The 26,499-nt window shown below is 41.7% G+C and overlaps 1 protein-coding gene across 1 annotated transcript in view; it reads right to left on the reverse strand.

Annotated features, from left to right (window-relative positions):
- Positions 1–26,499, reverse strand: part of LOC127647724 (glutamate receptor ionotropic, NMDA 2A-like) — a 218,950-nt gene that overhangs the window by 6,305 nt on the left and 186,146 nt on the right. The window contains exons 6-10 of the mRNA XM_052132159.1: positions 11,065–11,236; positions 10,121–10,274; positions 8,521–8,646; positions 7,140–7,369; positions 1,835–1,995 (exon numbers count right to left, since the gene is read on the reverse strand). Of these exons, the coding sequence (XP_051988119.1) occupies positions 1,835–1,995; positions 7,140–7,369; positions 8,521–8,646; positions 10,121–10,274; positions 11,065–11,236 (843 nt within the window). The remainder of the gene's footprint in view (positions 1–1,834; positions 1,996–7,139; positions 7,370–8,520; positions 8,647–10,120; positions 10,275–11,064; positions 11,237–26,499) is intronic.

The following is a 26,499-nucleotide window of genomic DNA, read 5'->3' on the forward strand; positions in this document are numbered from 1 at the left end:
GTTTTAAAATTAGTTCTTCCATTCGCCTCAACTATCGGCCAAAAAAAAAAAATATATATATATTCAAAATATATTTGTGTTGATTTTGATGGTGATATAAAATTAAGCAACATCGAGAATATTGTGATGATTTTAATGCGTTTTTTATTTGTCCATGAAGTTACCTAAAGACAAAATTTTGCAATATTTCCTTAGTATTAAAGCAATTATAGAGAGTGATGTTTTAATAACAACTCAAAATGCTTCAATAGTACTGAAATGTGTTGTTCCAATTTAAATGCAGCAAAGCATGCATTGGACTTTTGTGTTAAACATTTAGAATTCTGAATCTTATGAGCTGGATTATTTTGTTTAACTTGATTTTTTATGTATTTGAATTTATGGCAACAATGACTATTTAGTAGAAATGATTGTCCTTTAAAAAAATAGCTGTGGCAAAAGGTCTCTTGCTTATCGTAAAGGAGGAAGCAGGAACCGGGTGAACAATCACAAAGACTTTTAATTAGACCCAACATAAACTGCTTTTCAGCATAACGCACACACACAGCTCCGTGTGCTCTCTCACTACATTGGCTTTTCAGCCCAACACGGTTTAGCGGCTGCATGCATCTCTCTCGAACTGGCATCTCCGGCTCCTCTTTATCCCCATCTCGGCTGATTGGGGTAAATCAGCGCCAGGCGTCCATTCTTTCTTTCTGGCCACGCCCTTCTCCTTGTCACAATATCATTATTTTATGCCATTTCAGAGAATATACACAATATCGAAACATATCAAATATTCTCTCAGGGTGTAAAATATTGCGATTTTTTAGCTATTTCATGCAGCCATAAATGTAATGCACAATAGTATGAACACAGTTAGTTATAAGGAGCAGCTTGTACAGAGCTGAGATTTTGTCTCGGTATCCAGCCTATGGCATCATTACATCTGTGCTCTTAATTACGAAGTAGTGGAGCCTTGTGCTATTGCCTCTGTCTTTGAGCCTACAAGCACTCTCCTTTGAAATGGGGTCAGGACTGAATCCACATGCATGACTTCCTCCTTTGCTAAATCAGCCCTCTACAACCAACAAATCCACCTGAGCTCTGATCTGTGGATCTCAAGTATTCAGAAATGTGTAATTGTACATCTACAAACTGACATTTGGAGCCACAGTGACCCAGTCATCAGATGCAATCTCTCTGTTGGAAAAGCCTTTGTCTAAGACTCATTAGTCTGGTTCGCTGACATTTCAAGAATGACAAATGTAACTCAGGGATCACACTGACATCCACTAGATTTGCTCAATGATTCTTTTGTAGTGGGTGCTAGTTGGCTGTATCTGCAGTATTTGTACTGATGTGTCAAGCTGGAAGAAATGATATCCAAAAGAAGGTGTCTATGCTTTATTTTATATACCAAAAGGCAATTTAATAAATGTACGTGCCGTAACCCTCCATGAATACACAACGGTGCAGCCTTGCTGCAGTTTAGAGTTATAATGAAAGCTATTTAATATCCCCCGCTGATGATGTATTGCTCTCCTCTTTCACAGTCTCTAATAATGCTCTGAAGGAGCATTGCTTGTATTGCATGTCTTACATACAGTAAAACTGTCAGAAAATGAACTAGGGATGAAATTTGATCATCATTGATTTTTATCACTTTCATTAAACAGAACTTGCACAAACATGATGCTGGAAAACAATCTTTTACAGTGAAATTACAATTTTCAACACTGTGCCCAGGATTTGGGAGGAGTTCACAATGGCTCTCCAGGTGAGACTGGAGCTCAAAGATGATAAAGGGAAGACTGTGATAGTGATAGTATTGGAGTATGTGTGTAATACATACCCAGTCTTAAGACTGACTAGTGCGTCGTTCACCCCGGACTGATGGTATTTCACCATGTACTGGTGCATGTCTGGGTAATTCTTTTTGATGTTCCTCTCTGTGCTGCCATTTGGAACCGTTCCAAAGCGGAAAGGAGGGGAGTAGGAGTATGGACTCTGGAACTAAACAGTAAAAAAAAAAATAAAAAAAAAATAAACAATCAACAAAAACACAACAGGACATAAAATTCTGCACTGGCAATAAATAAATGCAATATAACACTGGACTTGGACTTTTATCACTTACACTCTTAAAGATACCGGTTCCAATAATAACAAACATGTGTTTTACAAGCTGATACCATATAAGAAAGTTTTACAAATATATTTATTAGTTAGTTCTTTAGAAATCACATGTACTGGTGTGTTAAACAACCCAGGAACCTATACGCTGAACTGAAGACCCTATAATTTAAGATTAAGTTTATGATTAAAATTTTTTTCTGATTCTAAAGAGGGATATAGCTTATTTAAAGGTGTTTCCATCGTGTTTATTTTGTGGTGACATGTAGCAATGGAAATGCAGCTTATGCAAAAACAGACGTACCAATGCTTTTGAAGAAATATCCTATTTGCAGATTTTATCATGCAAAAAAATTAATAAAAATGCACGTGTCAAGCTAATGCACATGTGTGATTGGCTCTTTTAACGATAAGGTGGGACTTTAATTCCTACACCTGCCATATTCAGTATAACAAAGAACCACAAAGAACTATTGAAGAACCTATATTTTTATGAGCACATTTGTAAAATTACAACTTTTTGCCATATTGTGGACACATTTTACACCAGACCCTAAAAGCTCTGTCTGCCTTTTTTTCACCATTTCAGTGCATACTTTAGATACATTCAGTCCATTGGCCTGAAGGTAGACTAAGTTTAAGATGTGCTTGAGAGGGGCCAGGGTAAAGGTATGATGCAAAATCACAGGACTAACCCAGACATGTACAGCTCTGGACCTTTCTCTTTCCTTTACACTCCATCTTGCAATTATTCATGGTGTCAAAGCGTTTAGTTATGACCTGTGTCGTAGAGAAGCAGCATTTGTAGGTAGTCGGCATGTATTGTTAGTTTTCTGTGCTTGAATGCCTCTTCCGTTTGTTTATTGACTGTTCGGCCAGAATTGTGCCACTTCAAAGTGTGGCATTATGTGAGGATGGCAGTGTGCGTCATGAGTGCAGGCCCAAGGCTTTCTCCTCTGCTATTCTCTCTTATTCTCTATCCCTGGCTTCTCTTCATCTCATCTGGTTTGTTCTATTTTTCTTCAGCCCACACATGTCTTTAGGTCTCCTCTCAGACATCCATATTATAGAACTGTCATTGTCAGTCTTATAATACCAATTTATTCTTGATTATGTGGCAAACTGTGCCCTCTCCACCTGGGATAAGAGGCACTGCAGAGTTCTTCTAGAGTCAATCTAGACCTTCAAACATCGTTTCCTCTCTCCTCTCCACTTTTTAAAAAGAGTGGCCTCCATACTTGACCCAGTATGTTTTTTTTATTTTCACTGGGCAGCTAAGTCACAAACTTCTGTAACAGTTCCTGGATTGACAGCGTGAATATCAAAAATGTTTTTAATTTGGATTGTGAAAACGCATCCATACATTTGTGTGTCTATCATGATGGGGACTTATTATCGACTTCTATTGTTTTATACTGAGCTAATGATATTAGCTGTCCCTAAACCCTACTCCTGAGCCTCACAGAAACCTTTTTTAAATTTTTTAATTTTCATTAAGCCATTTTTTGTATGTTTAAGCCGTTTCCCTTTTGGGAACTGCTGGCTAGTCCCTACGATGTAGGATGTTTCAGATTTAACCATCCTTGTGGGGACATTTGGTGCCCACAATGTAGGTAAAACCTGGCCCACACACAAGCACTCCTATCTTGACTTGCACTCCTATCTTGACTTGCACAAATGTACAATGCCCTGTATTCTATGGATAAAATCTGCATCAAGGCACAAACATTATCATGCTGAAATGCTGAGCTTACAGTCAAACTTCAACAAAATGTCCCATGATAGCTAAACAAGACAAATTACTCTACTCTGTTAGAGCTAAGCACTACATAAAGGAGTTCAAAATCTATGTCAAAGAGGTTTGGGCTTTGTTTTATTCCTCTGATTGAAGAAAAGCTTTTCTTGACACATACCCAGGATCTACAACGCAATGCAGTGTTATTTCAAAACTTCTAAGCATCCTAATTATTTTAAAGGAGACTAGACTTCATTGTCATCCAACAGTCAGAGCAGAATGCAGCTGAGCTGCAAGATTATGATGAAAGAATCTCCTGCATTCTCTGCCCTGAAATAAATACTAATTTGCTGTGAAGTCTTTGTTTTCATGTAAAGGAGGAACACTGGTTAGGCTTGGATACAAGCCACATTACAAAAATATTCAGTGTCCAACATAACTTTAAGCCTGAAAGATAAACACTCTTTTGATCTCTGTAGACTGCATTTAATACCCAAGCAGACACTGCAACATCTTACAGGATCGAAACCACTGAGCTCCCATCAGTGGTGTAGGTTTCATTAAAACTGTGCTGTCATGTCATTGCATTTCAGACAAAACTCTCATCTCATAAATATAGTGTGATCACAAAGGTGTAAGTGTCATTATCTGTATTAACCTTATTAACTAATTATTATACTTACAGAAATCTTTCAAACAAACATTATTATTACAGCACCCATGGCAGAGTTGCAGTTTACAACCCTCTAGCCTAATTGTTTGGTATATTCTCAGACAATTTTATCTAGTAATAAGCAAAACAAAGAGCCTTTTCCAACATGTGAAAGCATTTGTACAGGTAAGAGATTCAGGTTTTAGAATGAAAAACAATGAAATGAGTGATTAGGTTTAATCAAAATAACATTTAATTGGATGTTTATGTTCATAAGTGGATGGCATATGAGTAAAAATAGAAAGTCAATTAAGTTTTAGTTACCATAGCATTGATTTATTGAGTAATAACTCAAAATTTTAATTGCAGTAATATCGATATTAGCTTGTAACTGTAACCTGAGCATGTTTTGAAATATAGAGGGTGTATAAATATACACAGCGGAAATCTACAATATACGTCAACATTCAGTGCAATGTTTATTTACATACTGTGATAAAATGCAGTTATTTGAGTGACTCAGTTATTGTTATTGTGTCCGTATTATCTTATTGATTTCTTTATTAATTCCAGAAACGTGCCACTATTAAAACTTTGATGAGCAATCATTAAAATGTCAACATTACCTGCATGACTCTTCAGTTCTCTAAACAGCGATAAGTTCTTAATTAACTGCCAACTTATGCAATGTTTTTTCAAAAAAATTGAATCTGCCTTATTGTCCTATGCATGATGATTTGTTCTTGCATGGATTAATCTATGTTTGGAAAACAAATTTTGGTAATATTAATTCGATTTTTTAAGTCACTTATAAAAAGTACCATGGTGTGACAGGGTGGAGGGCGGGGCCCGGTCGTGATTTTACACACCCGGTCCCTTATCAGGCTAATCAACTGCACATGGTGGTGCGACAGAGAGAGAATGTTTACGGGTAGCTGTCCGTCCTGTGTCTGTGTTTGTGTCTTTTGGTTTATTTGTTTATTAAACTATTATTCATATTGTCAAGCCGGTTCTCGCCTCCTCCTTTCCATAGGTCCCTTTACACTGGTGCCGAAACACGGGACGGAGGAGGGATACGCCATAGTGGAGTTCTAGCTGCTACAATCCAACCCAATGGATCAGCTGCGGCCGTCTTCCAGGGGACGGAGGAGCTTGGCTCGGCTGCCTGGAAGCGGAGGAATTGGTTGCCAACCGCAAGGGGAGAAGGGGCTCCTAGCCGACCGCCTGTAGCGGACAAGGCCTTCTGTTCCCAGTGTACGTCATACCGGGGGCTCCCCGGCCTGAGAGAACGAGGGAGGGACGGGTCATGATTTTACACACCCGGCTCCTTATCAGGCTAATCAAGAATCCGAGAGGGATAAAGGCCGACTGCGGACCGTGGTGTGACAGAGAGAGAATGTTTACAGGCAGCTGTCCGTCCTATGTGTGTGTTTGTGTCTTTTGGTTTACTTTTTTATTAAACTATTATTTATATTTTCAAGCCGGTTCTCGCCTCCTTTCCATAGGTCCCTTTACACATGGTAATACCATGTTTTTTACATGGTACCATGTTTCTCTGGACATGTACTACAGCAGAGGTACTCAATTAAAGTTCCAAGATGTCTGGTCTCTACATTTCATTCCCAGCAAATGTCTGGATAATAATATGTAGCTTACATAGTGTCAGTAGTTATATGGTTATAAGTTTTTTATAACTTGCTATTTTGGCAGCAATAGTACTTTGTATATGTATATATATATATATATATATATATATATATATATATATATATATATATATATATATCAGCAGTACATTTTATATGTTTAAATATTTATATACAGTATATGTATGGGACATAGGAGGCCTTTTGACAAACAGGGATATCCCCTGAGAGAACATTTATAAAAATGTAAAAGTTTGAATGGACCGTTTCTATATTATCCTTAAAGTGAGAATCTATTAACAACAAACAACAATTTACATAACAACAGTGAAGCATTAAAATACTGTTTGCATAATAAGTATAAATAGGTTTATAAGTATTTTTGATGTTAATGTTTTTGATGTTAATGTTTTTATGTTAAAATAACCACACCCGCAACTCGTACGTACAGTAAATTAGGCTTTATACAGCACCTCATGTCCATAGCGGGGGGAGAGGCAACACGCACGGAGCAGGAATAAAGCGTGCAGTGCTGAACACACTTTATTCCCACTCCAGAGTGAAAGATTTCTCTCCAGCGCTGAATGTGCTTTATTCCCACTCGAGAGAGAAAGATTTCTCTCCAGCACTTCATTCCCGCTCCGCGCATATACACGTATGCTTACACAATCACTTAGCCATGTGTCAGATAACTAGAACAAAGATTTAGAGCTCGGCCCGGACTGAAATTTTCTTTGGTACGGATCCAGAAAGGAGTCCGCCTATTGCGTCTATCACAAAATTCCTTGTGTGTGCAAGCATACTTGGCAATAAAGCTCATTCTGAGTCTATTGAGTACCCCTGTACTATAGGAATACCATGGTATTCTTTGAAGTACCTTGGTGTATTATGAAAATACCATCTACCAATAAACTGTTTTATAAATTGGTGTTGTTTAATGAGATCTCAACTTATCAAAATGCTTTGAGATAAAGGATTTGATCAATTTTACCTTTTTGTCGCTCAGACCAGTCACTTGGTCAACAAATTCCTCTTGGATCATGAAGGCAGCCAGGTTAGCTGTGTAACTGGCCAGGAAGATGACAGCGAAGAAGGCCCAGACAGACACTATGAATTTACTCGTGGTGCCTTTTGGGTTTTGCACAGGCACAGAGTTGTTGAATACCAGACCCCACAACAGCCAAACTGCTTTCCCCATTGTGAAGGACGGTCCATGGGGATCTGCGGAAGACACACATTTTCAATATTATGTCTCACTTACGAACAAGCATTCTTCTTAGCTTTTATTTTGATATAATATAATCTTGCCTATGCACGGTTATAAGAGTATTTGCACAGAATAATAATATAGCCCCATGCTGCTCAGCAATGATGCAGTTAATCTTTATTTTCTTGTCTATTTCACTGAACCTTTGGTATGATCTGAGTGGGACTGCATGCAAGAGCTCATAACATTCATTTTAAAATATATGGATGAATGCACAGTAATGCAATTGGAAATCGTTCCTTTGTAGGAGGGTGTAGAACTAGGCATGTCAATTCAATTCAGCTTTGACATGCTTCCCTTTTCTAAAATGGAACATCTAAGATTTAAATGAGTCATCTAACACTAAGAAATGCTTTTCAGTGCCGAGTAACAAAAGCACTCCAAAAGAGACTACATAAATTAGATCTGGTACACTTGAAACAAATGAAAATGGAGTGAACTTACAGTACTTACTACATAACAAAATACATACTTATTTACATGTATAAAAATGTCATTTGTTTAATGCAGCAATCAATTAATTAATTGGTCATTCATTTAGCAATAAAATGGCTCTTGGTTCATGACATCAAATACTTAAGAATTGTATTTGTAGAATATGCAAGTGTTGCAAGATGTTGCAAGTAAATAAGATATCATGTATAATTGCAGAATATTCACTTTTGATGCACAAGTTAATGTCCTCCCCTAAACAACACAAAAATTAATCAAAGTGTGATTGGCGGTTTAATATGTCAGTCAGACGGCCCTCTCGTAAAGTAAATTCATGAACAGTTCTTGGTCAGAATAAGATACAATATTCAGCACATTTAAGGCCCAAACATACTCTACCTATGTGCGTGAACGCAGATGCATCTTTCTACGCAAGATCGATTTCATGCGTTGTTGCATTGTGAAATGTGTCAGAGCGCAATTCATAACCCAACACAATTATGCCTTATTCTCAGTGTTGCCGCAAGGGCCACTACAGCTGATTTTCTTTTTAATCATCAACTGTTATGGCGGAGCGCTGGCTGAGACTGAAAGCCTGACTGCATTGCAGGGAGAGAGCAGCATAAAGTCCGAGCTATAGAAGGGGGAGTATCTGAGAATGGTAGTTACATACCTTTGCCCTGAGCTAGGTTCCTGTTGAAGCCTAAGGGGCTGATGTACTCAAACATGAAGACGGCCATTGCAGTGACCAGCAGCAGCATTACAAACATCATCACCCACACAGACGCACTGAAGGGCTCTGCAGAGTGAGGAGTGAGAGACATGTAGAGATTGGGAAGAAAAGGCACAGTCAGCAACTATCATCCAGGCACTTTGCTTTTCCAGTGTGGAGATTAAAGAGCTTTACTATGGCAAGTAAATGGGAAACTGGCAAGTGTCCATTGAGGAGGTTTTCCAGACCCTGTAATGATTGGCCTTATGCTAATTAAATTATGGGTTGCTGATCTAGTGCCATCAAGCATAAAGGAGCACAGGGGGTGCCATGAATCTAAAAGTAGCCTACCAAAGTTAAGTGTACTTCTTACACTGGAGCAAATATTTCTGCATGGTATTTTAGTTCAGAAACCTGTCATTCTGTATTCAGTAAAAACCTGCAATCCAGTTCCACCATCAGCATTAAAATTAAGTCTTTAGCATTCTGTTCAAACACTTCTTCTATGTAAATTAGGTTAATTTAAGCTATTGCCTGATGTTTAATGTTATGCTAATAACACTCACAGTAAGCAGGTGGTAAACAGAATTTTATTTAAAAAATAAATGTTTTTAAATTTTATATTGACCATGGCAGCAGAAATTTAGCAAATTATGAAAATAGACATTTTATATATCGGTTGATTTTATCTATAAAAGCACAATGTATGAAAACGTGACAAATATAAGGCCAAATACAAGACCTTTGTTAAAGTATAGGTAATAAAAACCATTAAATGCAAATAAAAATACATCTTTAAATACATTTTGAATGCAGTAAGTAATTTGAACAATTCAAAACTAGTTGATATTAAGTCTGATTAATTTTAAACCTATTATTACATATGAGACCAAATATGCATTCAAACCATAAAGATGCACATTGCTTGTCTGCATTGCAATTTTACTTTGATATGCCAGATTTCTCTTTAGAAGTGTTGTTTTATAAATGTGAGGATGTGTATTCAACAACTTGTTCCATGTACAGTTTTTTTAAATGTACAAACACTCACAAAAGTTGAAAATGATTTGGTCAAAAGTAAAAAAAAGAACCTATTTCTTCATTATAAACCATAGGTATCACTTTGTCACATTATTCTAATAACTAATGCTTAAAGGGATAACCTAATATTGTTCCAAACCCAGTTGACTTTCTTTCTTCTGTGGAACAGAAAAGTAAATGTTAGACTGTTGACTAAGGCTAACGTTCTGCCTAAAATCTTCTACGGAGGAAAGAAAATCATATGGGGTGTGTAAATTATGACAGGATTAAAAATTTCGTGTGATCGATACCTTTAACAAATTATTAGAGCAGTGCTGCTCAATGTCCTCACTAAAAGCTTCTTGTCTGAAAATCACGGAAGGGCAGTTGCCTATTGTGTGTTATCATGATAATTTCATCTATAGGCCTTTCAGATCTTCGGTTTGATAATCACGATGGTGTAAAGGTCCTCATTATTTGGGTGAAAATAATGCCCCTTAAAATTGTCCTGAAATGTCTCCTGTGCCCTGCAGACAGTTACCTAAAAACGCTGATGGAGAAACAGTTCCGTTGCTACGGGATACCATCACACTAATTCCTGTTTCAACGAAGGGTACAGAGAAATCAATGACTTCAGAGCGCTCCTCATTGATTGTCAGGGAGCCCACGGCCATGACTGCTTTTTTGGTCAACACCTGTGGCAGGAGACATGGTGACAGGAGGTTGAGACAATAGCTATGAAACACAGAACACCTGCACCCATGCAGGGATATTCAGATTCAAATAGCTGTATGTACTATTATCCATGCCCAAAAAAAAAAAAAAAGGCTGTATGTACCATCAAGCTAGCCAAGTTGGTGTTCAGATGGGTTAACTGATCTAAGCAGGCCTTGTTTGTTAGTATTAGAGGACCGGGCTCAGACATTAGCTGGTTGTCCAGCTAAACCAGCTGAAGACCAGCTTGGCCAGGCCAGGAGAACAGCTAAACAAGGTTAAACCAGCAAGCTATTTTAGGAAATCCCTGATGAAAAAAGCCAGCTTAAACTAGCCTTCAAATTTGTTTTCTGTTCTTAGCTGGTTTAACTATGTCTGACTATGTTTTAGCCTGACCAGCTTACAAGTGCCAAAAACCCTTCTAAACCCAGCAAACAGACCAGCTATATCAGGGTAGGAGACAGCTAAAACCAGTAAACCATTTTAGGCTGGTTTCAGCTGTTCTTTCCAGCAGTAATTTTGCAGTCGACTGAAACTTTAGTTCCACTATTTCACTCCTTTTGAATCCAGACTGAACAAATAGCTACCTTCCTTTTTCAATTTCACATTTGATTGCTATCAGGCGATGACTGTAACAAAATAGCTTCAACTAGAAAGAGATGCATAGCTCCATTCTTTATCTAAATTCTTTTTCTGTTTTGCCCTGTAAATAGAAAATCTGTATTCAATAGCACACCACATCAACATAATTGTCTATTGAAATCTTCTCACCTCTCCCACCATGCCATTCCACACATTGTTGATTTTCTTCCCATGTTTCCCATTGGTCACTAGATAAAGATCATATGTGAACTTCACATTCCGTGCAATCTTCTTCAGAATGTCGATGCAGAAACCTTTGCAGCACTTTTTAATGTACGTTCCTCCTCCCTCTGTAGTATTGCTGTTGAAAAAAGCACATTAATCACAGCTCAACATAAAGTAAAATATCTAAGTCTTGATGTCAGGACCCATTTCACATCTAGCTGACTGTTGCCTTTTCAGGATTGTTTCATGTATCCACATTGTTCCTGGGGTCTTACTGGGCAAACCGATATGGGATGAACTTCTGCCAGAAGTCATTCTGTCGCATTCGCTAATGTAGGCAGCGGTCATTTAGACCCTGTTTTCAGATGGTATTAGGATGTGAATCGGATGATCCGATGACAAGTGATAAGCACTGCATACAGCTTTAAATGGGGTGCAAAACGTTTTGTGATCGAATTACAAAAAACACATAGGGACGTAGTCAAAAATGCATTTGAAACACTGTAAACCCCATCCAGGAAGCAGCAAAGTGCCACTTCTTATCTGTCAATCAATCGCTGCGCTAAATCAAGAGTTTAAGCTGTTCATGACTCCATGAAATAGAATCTACGAGAACTTTCCGGATCTTTTTCAGTGTCTTCGTGTACACTTACAGTAGATTAAATTTGAGCTGTACCTAGTGCACCATTTTTCCATGCTTCTTTGACTTTTGTGAAAATGTTTCTGGTTTATTAATTTATGATGTAGTGATGTTATATGCCATCATGAAACCCTTCCCTCAAAACTGATCACATATGCTCACAGGATTTATGCGACCAACAGCAATGCGTCTCGCCTGACCACATGTAATTGGATCACCCGAACATCTTAATACTGTGATGATGTGCATTAATTACAATACCTGTTGTTCTTCAAGAATCCAGTAGATTGCACTGTTACAGCAAGTGTTACAAAGGGTTTGAGGAACAGACGTACAAGACCAACATGTAATCATGGAGGTGTTCATTGTAGATATGAAGTGCTGGATGAAATGTAGTAAACTTTGTTATACACGTGGTCGGAAATCACGAGCTGATCAGTATCCAAAATGAAAGCATAGGCAACATTTAATTAAGTAATGCTTTAAACCATAAACATTCATTCGACATGATAATGGTGTTTTATATGAATAGAAGCAAAATCACTATAGCTATTAGTCTATTATTATCAGAGCTGTTCAGCTGAAGGGTGACTATTTAAAACAGTCTATTTCATATCATCCTCATAACACACCTGTTACATTTCTCATTTCTTTACTGGTGTTTTTGTGCTTTGTGTATCAGTTAGTGTTGGTCTTGTTTGGGTTGTCTGATTTTATGTCTTAATTCATAGATTAGGTCTAATGTCTACCAACCATATTGTAAGGGGGTTAAGATGGGCAAGGAGGAGGCGAGAACCGGCTTGTCAATATAAATAATAATTGAATTAAACTCAAAACAAAAGCACAAACATAAACACACACATGACAGACATGCCTGTAATTCTCTCTCTTTCGAACCGTCGTCACTGGCCGCCTTTATCCCTCGCGCGACCCATCAGGCCGATTGGGGACCGGGCGTGCGACATTCAAGCCCGGCCCCGCCCCCCTCTGCTCCACACATATATGTCATAACAGTCTTGTTTCTCGGGTTTTTTTAAAATTCAGCCAACTCAGTGACTAAATCTTTGATCATGCTTGTGAAAACACTTCCCAGGGCCCAAAAGTTGACAACATGACTAAACGGGTGACCGAAAACCCATCCTCTGCTCCAATGAACACTTGTAAATGGCAGGACTGCTGAGGTTAATATTATGTATTTATGAATTTATATTTATAAGTGGTTATATAAGGCATAAATAATTTCTTGCTAATTATAAATGTGAAACAATTTTGGGGGAAACTGTCTTAAAAACAATATACACTGGCGGCCAAAAGTTTGGAATAATGTACAGATTTTGCTGTTTGGGAAGGAAATTGGTACTTTAATTCACCAAAGTGGCATTCAACTAATCACAAGGTATAGACAGGACATTGTAAAAAACAGCACCATCACTATTTGAAAAAAGGAATTTTTTATCAAATCAAAACAGGCCCCATTTCCAGCAGCCATCACTCCAACACCTTATCCTTGAGTAATCATGCTATATTGCTCATTTAGTACTAGAAAATCACTTACCATTATATCAAACAAAGTTGAAAGCTATTTGGTTCGCTAAATGAAGCTTAACATTGTTTTTGTGTTTGTTTTTGAGTTGCTAAAGTATGCAATAGACTGTCATGTCTTAAGGTCAATATTAGGTCAAAAATGGCAAAAAAAGAAACAACTTTCTCTAGAAACTCATCTGTCAATCATTGTCCTGAGGAATGAATGCAATGCAATCCTTCAAATTGCCCAAAAAACTAAAGATTTCATACAAAGGTGTTCATTACAGTCTTCAAAGACAAAGGACAACTGGCTCTAACCAGAACAGAAAGAGATGTGGAAGGCTCAGATGTACATCTAAACAAGAGGGAAAGTACATCAGAGTCTCTAGTTTGAGAAATAGACACCTCAGATGTCCTCAGCTGACAGCTTCATTGAATTCTAACCACTCAAAACCAGTTTCAATTACAACAGTAAAGAGAAGACTCAGGGATGAAGGCTTATGGGAAGAATTGCAAAGAAAAAGACACTTTTGAAATACAACAGATAATTGGAAAAGAGTGTTATGGATCTTAACCCCATTGAGCTTTTGTGGGATCAGCTAGACTGTAAGGTGTGTGAGAAGTGCCCGACAAGACAGCCACATCTATGGCAAGTGCTACAGGAAGTGTGGGGTGAAATGTCAGCTGAGTATCTGGACAAACTGACAGCTAGAATGACAAGGATCTGCAAAGCTCTCATTGCTGCACGTGGTGGATTTTTTGATGAGAACTCTTTGAAGTAGTTTAAGTTCTGAAATTATTATTATTACTTTTTCAAATTGTAATAGTCATTTTTCATGTTATTAATGTCCTGACTATACATTGTGACCAGTCGAATGGCACTTTGGTGAATAAACATACCAATTACTTTCCATAAGAGACAAATCAATACATTATTCCAAACTTTTGGCCGCCAGTGTGTGTATATATATAGTATATATATATATATATATATATATATATATATATATATATATATACACATACAGTGCTATGCAGTACATGTGGTTTCAGTCCATTCTAAATTTTATCCTCAATCTAGAAAAAAAAAAAAAAATTATTGATGAATAATGATTTCTATTCAAAACCCATCCACTAGCTGGGATTATAGTACAGTTGGTATAGTCTGCTGAGGCATGAACGATTGAGCCTTTCAGTACCAGGACTCAAGAAATTTCTTAATTATAATGAATAGTAGGGCTTTCCCTTGAGAGTCTCTAAGGGAGCCATCAAGGGAGTGCCAAACCTCTAGTGAAAATTGCAGTTGGCTAGAGAGTTCTGATGGCTCGTAAAGACCACCGCCAATCTGTGCTGACTTAATTGCAGAGGGGGTCTTGTTTTCCCAGGCGAGGAGAGAAAGACAATTCTATTTACAGGGCAATCAAGATAATTATTTCATTTAGATTGGGGGAGAAGGTCCTGCCCTTAAACTGAGTCAGGAGGGGCTGACTGGAGTAGGAGTCTGTATTCTCATAAAACCTGTTTAAATTACTCAATCAGATTTCTCTAAGGGTGTTGCATCTTCTTAGAGGAGCCTTTTACACTGACTCAGGGACAGTCCAACCCCAATTTTAAAGAGATAGTTCACCCCAAAATGAAAATTATGTCATAATTTACGCACCCTCATGTTATTTCAAACCCATTTGACTTTATTCCATGGAAAGAAAGAAAGAAAGAAAGAAAGAAAAGAAGGTAAGAAAGAAAGAAACAAGAGATTCTTTCTAAACAATACAATAAAACTGTATGTTGACCGAGGCTGACAGTCCCTAGGATTCTAGGAGTCCCTAATAGCTCCTTATTGTGTTACACAGAAGAAAAAGAAAACCATACAGGTTTGAAAGAACATGATAGTGAGAAGATGATAACAGAAGTTATTCCCCCTAGGAAGCAGGGGTTAAGTGCCTTGCAAGAGGGCACAATTGCAATGGCTAAACGGATCATTCCTTGTGGGGTTTAAAACTGCAATCTTGTGGTTAACGGCTCAAATCTTCAACCACAAGTCTGCACCATTGCTATGAGTTCCTGGAGGCATGTTCTGGACATCATTATATTAGAATGAGGTGAATTTGGTGGTGCACTCCCCAATTAGCAGGCAGTTGTTCCAAAGTAGTTAAGCTTGTAGAGAGAAGTGTACTTTGGGAGAAAAAAAATGACAGGGTTGCAGACAGGACATAGCTGAATTGGTAATCAAGCCACCATCTGTGAAACGAGACTCTCCACTGCAGAGTTCAGACACACCGAATGCTTAAACTGGCACAGCCACCTGGGAGCCTTATTTAACTTTTAGATTGAAGCTAATTAAATCTCAGCTCTCTGTGTTTATTAAACAAATCAAGACTAAGAAAGAAACACTTTTGAATATACTTCGACTACAAAGATTGCTCCTATGTGTGCTAGTTCCTTCAGCTCTCGCTACATTGACGGTCAGTGTTGGGGAATGTTCTGTTGGGCTATGAGTTGCAACATTGTGTCAATCCAAACAAAAGTAACTGTTATTTTTATGGTTATTTTGTGTTACTTTTTTTACTGTGAGTTCTCTTTCTGGTAATGTAACATAACTTTGTAACATGAATAAAAGTGAAACTGTCAAGTTATTGTCCTGAGTATAAGGTGCCATTCACACAGGATTGTTCTTGCAAAATGATCACATGGGAAATCGGCATGCTGCATCTGAATGTTCATGTGCCCTGAAATCGACGAGACACGTGTACTGGCCCCATGAAAACCAGAAGTGGATTGCTTTTACATAAACAATTGTGAGCGTATTTCAGAGCGTTTTCGCTCTAAAATTACATTTTTACTACACTGAACGTTAGGTTTAGGGTTGGGCTATGTGTTATGGAGTAGGATTAATAAAATATGCCTTCCTGATGACTGTATTACATTATTAACAACTTGTAGCTCATGGCCAGTGATGCTGAAAAACAGCAATAGATGTTGCAATAGACAAAAATGTCTGTCTAAAATATGTTTACAAAGACCAACAATTAGTTCATACAACATTCTTTTTTTTAAACAAAGGTCCCTAACATTTACTTGTTACTGTAATTGTAACTTAATTTACTTAAATTAATGTACTTAATTTAATCCATGACTTGTTCTACACATAATTAACTAATATTGGCATTACATTCATGCTGTTTAACCAGAAGGGTTCTGGCCCCCAAATTGAGCCTTGATTCTCCCAGGGTTGTTTTTTTTCTATTAACCAACATCTTTTTGTTTTACATAACCATGGTTCCCTGAGTGGGAAGAGATGGTGAGTATTCGCTATGGGACACTTTCTGTGTGTCACATGGTCTTAAGCCCTTATACAATCTCACCAATTTATTGGCTAATGATGCTTAAGCCACGCCCATAGGGAGCTACATCACAGGCTCCATAAAGGCACTCGCTTTCACACCATCGAGATTTTCTGCTGTCAGGCATGAGCCTGTGCAGCTGCTAGAGAGTATGGCCAGCTATTCAGTGTCTCATTCCCACTCAGGGAACCAGGGTTATGTTCCACGTAACTGAGACGTTCCCTTTCATAGGAACTTGAGCTGCGTATTCACTATGGGAATAATATACATTCACGCCATGCAAACAGTAGCTGCCAACTGTCTAATCCCATGTGGAAAGCATATAGTGGCGCACAAGCGAGCTAAAGTGTCCAAATAAAAAGAAGGAATTTTGAGTTTACTCCTGTTTCAACAGAGAAATCCTGGGAAGCAGGAGTCAAACCCTTGTCTAGATTTAAAAATTTAACAAATGTATGTGGAGAGAACCACCCTGCCACCATACAAACCTCTAGCCAAAGTCCATGAGGATGCCATGCTCCTTGTAGAATGGGCTCTAATACCCAAAGCGAAGGTAAACAGCACATTTCGTATGCACTTGAAATTGCATCAATAAGCCAATGAGACTTTGATTGGAATACTGAAAAACCCCTGTTGAAGCCACCAAAGCAACTATTCTGACTTAAGCCACTGGCTAGTACGGTCAACATAAACTTGCATCGCCCAAACTGGGAAAAGAATAAGCAAACTTTCATGCTCCTCCGACTCAAATGGGGAGGATAGAAAGCCTGAAAATTAATAGTCTGTGAGCAAAACGCTATTGAAAAACCTTGGGCAAATACCCCAAAAGAGCTCTTAACCCTCTGGGGTCGACGTTTGGATTTTTTTCCAGCATTACTGCAGAAACAACATAAAATACTCCATCATTTTGGGGCATACAGATAAGTGTAAGACATCATTAGAGACTATAAAGGGTCCACTTGTATTTGTGTACCCTCACAATAACAACATATCCTTGTGCTTTTGTAAAATAAAGAAAATAAAAAGGGTTAGCCATGTCTAAAGAAAGCTTAAAATGTTACTTAAATAAAACAATTCAAATTTAAAACAAATATTCTCCTGCAATGTAATCTGTTTGAAACAAAGCGATGCAAAATTTCTCCTGGCTCAGCAAATTATCCCTAATGTGATTGGTTTCATTAGTTGACATGCTATTTTATATAAACATGTACATATTTTACTAGTGGGACTGTTTCCAGACTTGCCAGCCAGGATTCTGAGTATTGAAATTTGAAATATGTCCTAATAGGCAAGTTTTAGTTACATGTAAATGCAATTTTTTAAATTGTATGCTGTATGATATAAATATGATATGTAATATGATAAAAAATATAATATGAATGTTTAGATTACATTTTATCTAGTGTTTATGCTGCCTCTTTATCATCAACAAAGCTTGTGCTTGCAAATATGTGTTCAGGTTAAATGAGTAAAATGCACTTTAAATATGCCCATATTAGAAACTCAGCATATTATAATGATTTCTGAAGGATCATGTGACACTGAAGACTGCAGTAATGATGCTGAAAAGTCAGCTTTGATCACACATTGCATTTTACAATATATTCAAATAGAAAACTGTTCTTTTAAATTGTAAAAAGAGTTCAGAATATCAATGTTGTTTCTGTATTTTGGATCAAATTAATGCAGCCTTGGTGAGCAGAATAGACTTCTTTTAATGGTAGTGTAGGTCTAAAATTAAGTGAAGTCTTTATGTAAAGAAAATGTATAGTCAGATTACTTCTTTTAACTTAAAACTTGATTTTAATCATTAAGTCTTTCTATTACATTCCTCAGTGATAGGCCCAGGGGAGGGGTCTTTGTCTCCTGTGAATTACAATCAATATTAATGATCATTCCCACATCCTCGCATATGCCCTTTCTAACACTAAAATGTTTACTATGTGTTATATGGCCTTATTTCAATGACTAACATTTTTAGTTTTTTTCAAAAACTATTTTCTCAAAAATACAAACATGTACACACATGATGCTCACATATATTTGTAGCCCAGTTTGTGTTGAATACAGTGTTATCAGACTTTGGCCATTAATATGTTTTTAACCAACTGAAAAAAGAACAAATGTCAAGGCATGTCAAAACTTCTCCAGGGCCCAAAACAGCCTCCGACCCCAGAGGGTTAATCCTTGAACACCCTGGTGCAAAATCCATACAAAAGGGATTGATTGATAGGGCATGCAAATCACCAACTCTTCTAAGCAATGCCAATAACACTAGTAGGGCAGAATTAACCCTCTGGGGTCTGAAGGTGTTTTGGGCACTGGAGAATTCTTGACATGCCTTGACATTTGTGCTTTTTTTCAGTTGGTTAAAAACATACTAATGGCTAAAGTCTGATAACACTGTATTCAGCACAAACTGGGCTACAATAATATGTATGTACATGTTTGTATTTTTGAGAAAATAACATCTCCTTAAGATGATTCGCTTATGTTTTCCTCTTTTGTAAGTCGCTTTGGATAAAAGCGTCTGCCAAATGAATAAATGTAAATGTATAAAGTAGACGTGCCTGTAGCCGCTCACACAAAAACTCAAAACTTCTCTTGTTGAGGCGTAAGTTTTGTACCCACTCCCTGTTGTCAACCATGTGGACTTGGCCCCTCCACTACTGACTTCTAGCCCTATTCGGACAAAATTCGTTTTATATGGGGATGTCCGGTAATGTAAAATTTACCAGAGCTTCTCAGTCATTTTTATGCTATGCAAATTGGTCATGTCAGCAATTTTTCCGGACTGTGTATTCAAGCACCGGTAAAAATTACTATAAAACTATTTGTAAAAATAACCCCTGGTAATATCAATCCAGTGTGAATTACTAAAAAGCCCATAAATCTGCACTTTCCAGCATTTTTTAATTATTAAATATTTACCAATGTAAAAGAGAAATGAGCAGTGTTTGATAATGATTTGAGCAGATTGAGTGCAGGAAATTGTGTAAAGCCCAACGTTTTGGAACATAAAATTACATGATTACAGGCTAGTTAATGCCACCAGTTCTGTGGTGTTTAGCCAGATATTCCAATCAATTTCTTCTTATAACCACAGATAAAGTTTATGATCATGTTTAATATGTCCTGCATAAATAAGCCCATTATACATTTTCTAATAGGCCAGTTATGCATGACAGCAGTGTATAAATGCTGTAGACACACTCATCTACTGTATGATCCCATACATGTGAACTGACAGTAAATATTACAGATGTCCTCAGTAATCATTTCTTCACAGACATATGTCAGCAAAACTAATCCCATCTGAATAGGGCTTTAACCATACTCGTTTAACCGATGCTGAAATCATTAAAACCTTGCTCACATGGCAGCTGTGAAAAGTTGCTTTCACCTTTTTTTTGCCTAATTAATTGCATGCTTTTTTGCTTACTTTTTAAAATATTAAATAGCACAAGGCCATTCAAACTGAGGGTGAACTATGGCGCTCATAAGAGAAAGTGATCAGCAATGGAATCATTGGGCGGGTGATTAATGTATACACAGATATCAGTAGGGACGTATTAACCACAGAGCCAATTGGCCCGTTGCCCAGGGGCCTCTAAATCCAAAGGGCCCCGAGCTCTAAATCAATTATTTATTTATTTATTTTGAGATATCTATTATAAATCCACATAAATATCAGCCTTGTGTGAAATACCAATTGTTTGGCCAAATGCGTGCATGAGCACAAGCACAGACACTCGAGTGCGCAGTCAGGCATCCTGCATCTCACAGGTGCAGCACATTTAATTGAAGGACTAGAGAAGGACTACATCTGATTTACAAAATGCTGGTGGTTTAAAATCAAATAAGCGACAGAATTCATGCAACAATATAGATGACTTTAAAATGTTTAAGTTCTGGATGGATTTAATGTTTAATGACAAAGTGAAAGACACCTTAATACCCTAAATATGTGCACGATAACTGTATGTAATATTTGGTTAAACACGAGAGTTCACAAACAGTTATTCTTTTATATGTCGGGAGTCAGGACTCAGGAATAAAGAATGTTCAATGCTATGGATGCATTAAACCGTCTCGGTTACCTACGTAACCTCGGTTCTCTCTAGATGAGGGAACGAGTATTGCGTAAGCTAGCTTACACTATGGGAAAGATTCATCTTTTCTGAGATATTGAAGCCAAAAAATTATCCTTAATTTTGTATCATTTGTCAACGCAGTGCAGCAACTGCAGACCTTGAGCGGGCTAGCTAGCGAGCTCATTGGTTGCTCTGCGGCAACTGCTGCAGCCTACAGACGAACTTGCGTGAACTCGCACCAATGAGAGGCGCCAGCGCTCACTGTCCCAAAGCCCGCCAGAATGGGCGTGGCTAGGGTGCATATAAGCGCAGTTCGTAGGCTGGAACCCTGGTTTTCATTGAATGAAGCGAAAATCGCCGTGGCGCTGAAGCACGGCCAGCTACGCAATACTCGTTCCCTCATCTAGAGAGAACCGAGGTTACGTAGGTAACCGAGACGTTCTCTTCACGAGAGGTTCTCTCGATATGCGTAAGCTAGCTTACGCTACGGGAACCCATTGTCAACGCCGCGCGCCAAGCATCCACTGCATGAGCCCCAGGGGGGTGGGGGAACCCGGGGGAGCCCTTGTGAGTGGGGAAATAATATTTGGCCGGCAAGAGTGCAGGTCAGTGTGTGTGTGATACATAAGCACATAGTGGGAAGGGAAAAACAGAGCGGCGGTGCCGGTCTGTGTGGAATGTGTCCCATTAGTGCAGCTCACCAGGGGAGCTGTAGCGTATTAAACCGCTAGTAGTTTTGCCTGCAGAGCGGGCACTTCCAGATTGTAAAATCTGACAAAGGTGGAGGGGGAAGCCCAGCCCGCTGCCACACATATGTCCTGAATGGAAATCCCGCTGGACCATGCCCACGAGGAGGCCATGCCTCTGGTGGAGTGAGCCCTAATGCCTAACGGGCATGGCAGGTCTTTCGACGCCGTACGCGGCAGCAATAGCATCCACTATCCATCTAGACAGTGTCTGTTTCGAGGTGGCGAGACCCTTGGTGCGCCCTCCGAACGAAACGAAAAGCTGCTCAGCGCGTCTGAAAGAGGCGGAGCGCGCAGTATACAATCTCAGTGCTCTGACTGGGCAAAGGAGATTTGTGTCGCGTTCGCTATCGGATGCTGGCAGAGCCGATAGGGAAATAATCTGTACTCTGAAAGGAGTACCGATCACCTTGGGGACATAGCCGTGTCTAGGCTTTAAAATGACCTTGGAGTCACTTGATCCAAACTCCATACACGCAGCGCTGACAGACAGCGCGTGAAGGTCTCCCACCCATTTAACTGATGACAGGGCAGTCAGAAAAACGGTTTTGAGTGAAAGGTATTTCAAATCCACGGATTCAAGCGGTTCGAAAGGGGGGGCTTTCATAGCTTCGAGAACTACAGAAAGATCCCAGATAGGAACCGATGGGGGGCGCGGGGGGTTCATCCTTCTAGCTCCCCTGAGGAAGCGGATGACCAGCTCGTTTTTTCCCCGTGACTGGCCGTGCAGGGGTTCGGCGAACGCTTTGAAGCGTGGGAAGCTACGTACACTTCCCGTGGATGAGCGTGGGTGGGGATCTGCCCTTATCCAACAGCTCTTGTAAAAACACGAGCAGTGACGACACCCCACATGTCCGTGGGTCCAGGTCTCTGTCGGTGCACCATTTTGAAAACACCGACCATTTGGACGCGTAGAGTCTTCTCGTGGAAGGGGCTCTAGCGTGTATGATAGTGTTCATTACTCCTGGCAAAGCGACGGGTAGTCATTGATCACCCACGCGTGCAGCGCCCAGCGCTCTGGGTGGGGATGCCAGATCGTGCCGAGAGCTTGAGAGAGGAGATCTGCTCTCACTGGGATGGGCCACGGGGCTGTCAGTGACAGCTGCGTAAGCTCCGGGAACCATGTCTGATTCTCCCAGCGCGGGGCTATGAGGAGCACCGAGTGACGCCGTTTCCTGATCCTCTGCATTACCTGTGGCAATAGCGAGACAGGAGGGAAGGCGTAAGCGGGCGGTTGGGCCAGTCCTGGGCCAGCGCGTCCTCGCTCGAGAAAAATACTGGGCAGTGAGAGTTCTCTTCTGACGCGAAGAGGTCTATCTCTGCTCTGCCGAATATTTGCCATAATTTCTGGACTGTTTGAGCGTGCAGGGACCATTCCCCTGGGGGAAAATTGTCTCTGGACAGTCTGTCTGGGCCGTCGTTCAGGTGGCCTGGCATGTGCGTCGCCCTCAGCGAGCGCAGGTGGCCCTGGGACCAACTTATTATGCGTTTTGTCAGATGGAAGAGGTTCCTGGATCTGACACCGCCCTGACGGTTTAGATAGGATACCACAGATCTGTTGTCCGAACGGACCAGGACGTGGTGACCCTGAATGACCGGGAGGAAGCGCACGAGCACGTACTCGACCGCTATCATTTCCAGACAATTTATGTGAAGGAGCTTTTCCTGAACTGACCATAGGCCGAAAACCGGCGAGCCCTCGCAGACCGCGTCCCAACCCGTGTTGGACGCGTCTGTCGAGATGACTTTTCGGCGAGATACAGCTCCCATCGTCACTCCCCGCTGATACCATTCGGCCACCGTCCAGGGCTGCAGAGCTGATATACAGGTCTGAGTCACTCTGATCGGCTGGCAGCCTGTGGCCCACACCCGGCGAGACGCGCGGGTGTTTAGCCAATGCTGAAGCGGGCGCGCGCCGTGTAGATAAGCGAGCCGTCATTGCCACAGAGTCTAGTTCTATTCCAAGGAAGGAAATTGCCTGACTGGGCTGTAGTGAGCTCTTGGTCCAATTGACTGCAAGACCCAGACTGTTCAGATGACTGAGGAGAACTGTCCTGTGAGACAGAAGCTCCGTATGTGACTGTGCCAAAATCAGCCAATCGTCCAAATAGTTCAGAATTCGCAAGCCCTGACTCCGCAGGGGGCGAGCGCCACATCCATGCACTTCGTGAAAGTACGGGTGCTAAGGACAGGCCGAACGGAAGGACGGTGTATTGATAAACCTGACCGTCGGCGAATCTCAAGAATGGCCTGTGACGGGATTTATCTGAATCTGAAAATAGGCATCTTTCAGATCGAGAGAAATAAACCAGTCCCCTGGCGCACATGCGCGAGGAGTTTCCTGATTGTAAGCATTTTGAACGGTCTTTTGCAAGCACCTTGTTCAAAACCCTGAGATCTAATATTGGTCTGAGGCCGCCATCTTTCTTGGGGACAAGAAAATAACGGCTGTAAAACCCCGACTCGCTCAGTGAAGGCGGCACTCTCTCTATGGCCCTTTTGCACAGAAGGTTTGCTATTTCTGAACGAAGCATGCAGGCTGCTTCCGTGTTCACAGTAGTTTCGAGCCACGCCCTGAAGCGGGGAGGGCGGCGATCGAACTGTAGCAAATAGCCCTGTTTTATTGTGCTTAACACCCATTTGCATATCCCTGGGATAGCTTCCCACGCTTTGAAGCGTAACGCTAGAGGGTGAATGGCCGAGTCGCCCTGATTGCCGTACACAGCGGGCTGAACAGAATGTGTGAGCGCGCTTATTGTGCTTATGCATGACTGCTCGCAGACAGCAGGGACATGCTGTTCTGTGAGTGACTTCCCGATTGAGATGAATGGGGAAAGAGTCCCATCTGTTAAGTGATGCGCGAGCATAGTCACGGGCATGGGACTTACACATAGAGAAGTGTTTGCTGGCCGTGTGACAGAGCGGGCAGAGAGGGGACGCGCGCACAGGCTCGTGGGCGCGTTTATTGACTCTAACACTCGAGCGGGCTGTGCCCGCTTTATGTGAGTGTGCTCTGATAGGAACACGGGAAGTGTAATGCTTGTGTGCAGGGGTGAACACTGGATTGTGGGCACATTTTCTACACATAAGACATGTTTGCTCTCTGATAGGGACACGGGAAGTGTAATGCTTGTGTGTAGGGGTGAACACTGGATTGTGGGCACATTTTCTACACATAAGACATGTTTGCTCTTTACAAGATCTTTTTGTGTCGCCGTGAAAACGGCGTTTGAGTGCAGGCAAGCGGGTAGTAACACCGGCTTGTTGGCTGCTGAATTCACCACTGTAGTAGCCTGAGAGAAGGGGACTGACAGGGGGCGAAGCTTTGACGGTGGTCCAGCCGCGGCGGGACTGAGCCGTCGTTTTTTCAACAAAGCTAGGAGGACTTCGGTTGTTCAGGTTTCAGCGCAATCTCAGGCCGAGGCCCGCGGGGGGGCGGCGGTCTGCGGTGGTCTGCGGCGGCTGTCTCAGCGCGATCTGGGGCGGCCGCCCTGTCGACGCTGGGAAGTCTGGCTTTGTTGAGCTGGGCGCTGTGAAGATGCTCGTGCAGGAGGCTGGTTACGTGGGCGGCCTGCAGAGGAGCTAGCACGGCGAGGCAGGAAGATATTCATGGCCTGGGTGGCTTTCTGGACTTCCGAAAAACGGTCAACAATGCCACTTACCGCGGAACCGAAGAGACTGGATGGAGAGAGCGGCGCGTTGAGGAACGTGGAGCGCTCAGCTTCTCCCATGTCGGCTAGCGTTAGCCACAGGTGTCTCTCGGTTACAGTCAGCGAGGCCATGCACTTCCCTAGGGCTTGAGCTGCAGCTTTGGTGGCCTGAAGGGCGAGGTCCGTCGAGCTCCTTAGATCTGTAACAGCCTCTGGGTGCCTGCCTTTCTCATCCCATTCCCAAAGAAGGTCCGCTTGGAGGATCTGCAAGACGGCTATGGAATGCAGAGCAGATGCGGCTTGGCCGGTGGCAGAATAGGCGCGGCCAACACAGGCGGAAGTAGTTCTGCAGGCCTTAGACGGGAGCACTGGCTTAGACCGCCATCTCGCGGAGGGCGGGCAAAGGTGTGCTGCTACCGAATCCTCGACCGGGGGGATGGAAGAGTAGCCCTTCTCGGCGGCGCCGTCCACTGAAGCGAGAGAGGTGGAGAAGTGGGATCGAATCCTGGCCGAGAGAGGCGCGTTCCACGATTTAGAGAGCTCGGCGTGGAGTTCCGGCAGGAAGGGCGGCCGGCTGGCGGTGGCGGCTTTGAAGAAAGCAGCCGTCGAGTCTGTTGGGAGCCTGCTCAGGGGCGGTGACCACTCGAGCCCGAGGCGGTCGACGGCCTGTGTGAGGAGGCGTATCAATTCCCCTTCGACTCGGGCGGGTCCTGCTGGATTCCTGGGCCGATGAGGAGGCTTGTGACCACTCCTCGCTGTCGAAGCCATGATGGAACAGCAGCCCTTGTCCTCTGCCTCGCTCTCCGAGGTGGCAGCAGTGCGGCCGCTCGGCGGCAACTGCGCGTCCCGGGGTGGGGAGGGTGAACGCGATGCTTCGAGGGAGAGGCTCGGCGAGACAGTCGCTTCTAAACCCGGTTCCGGCAGCCTTTGGGAGCGGCGCTTCTTCGGCGTGGCGAAACAGAAGGCGGCGTGGCGGTTTCGGTCCTGAGCGCCGAGTCGAGCCCGCAGGGTCGACATCGAAGCTCCTCGCAGAGGTCGCATCCGCCGTCAGCGAGGCGAGCTCTGCATGCCCCAGTCCCAGGCAGAGAGCGCAGATGATGTGGCGGTCTCCGCGCTGAGAGGGGTGCGGCATGAACCGCAGGTGCGAGGCATCTTTAAAAGACGCTCGTGCTCTTTTGTGAAGTTCACTGAGGAACTAGTTTGCTTTAAAAGGATACGTCGCCGGATGGCGTAGCTCGCAGGATGGCTGAAGGTGGCGGCGGCCGGCTTCTTCGAGCGCTGTCCAAGCTTGCTTGATGCCCCTCGAACGGCGACGCGGCTTCTTGCAGTTTCAGAGATGCGAAGAGCTTCGCTGAACAGATGAAAATCAGGGTTCCAGCCTACGAACTGCGCTTATATGCACCCTAG

Source organism: Xyrauchen texanus, chromosome 8 (assembly GCF_025860055.1).
Source record: "Xyrauchen texanus isolate HMW12.3.18 chromosome 8, RBS_HiC_50CHRs, whole genome shotgun sequence".
Lineage (NCBI taxonomy): Eukaryota > Metazoa > Chordata > Actinopteri > Cypriniformes > Catostomidae > Xyrauchen > Xyrauchen texanus.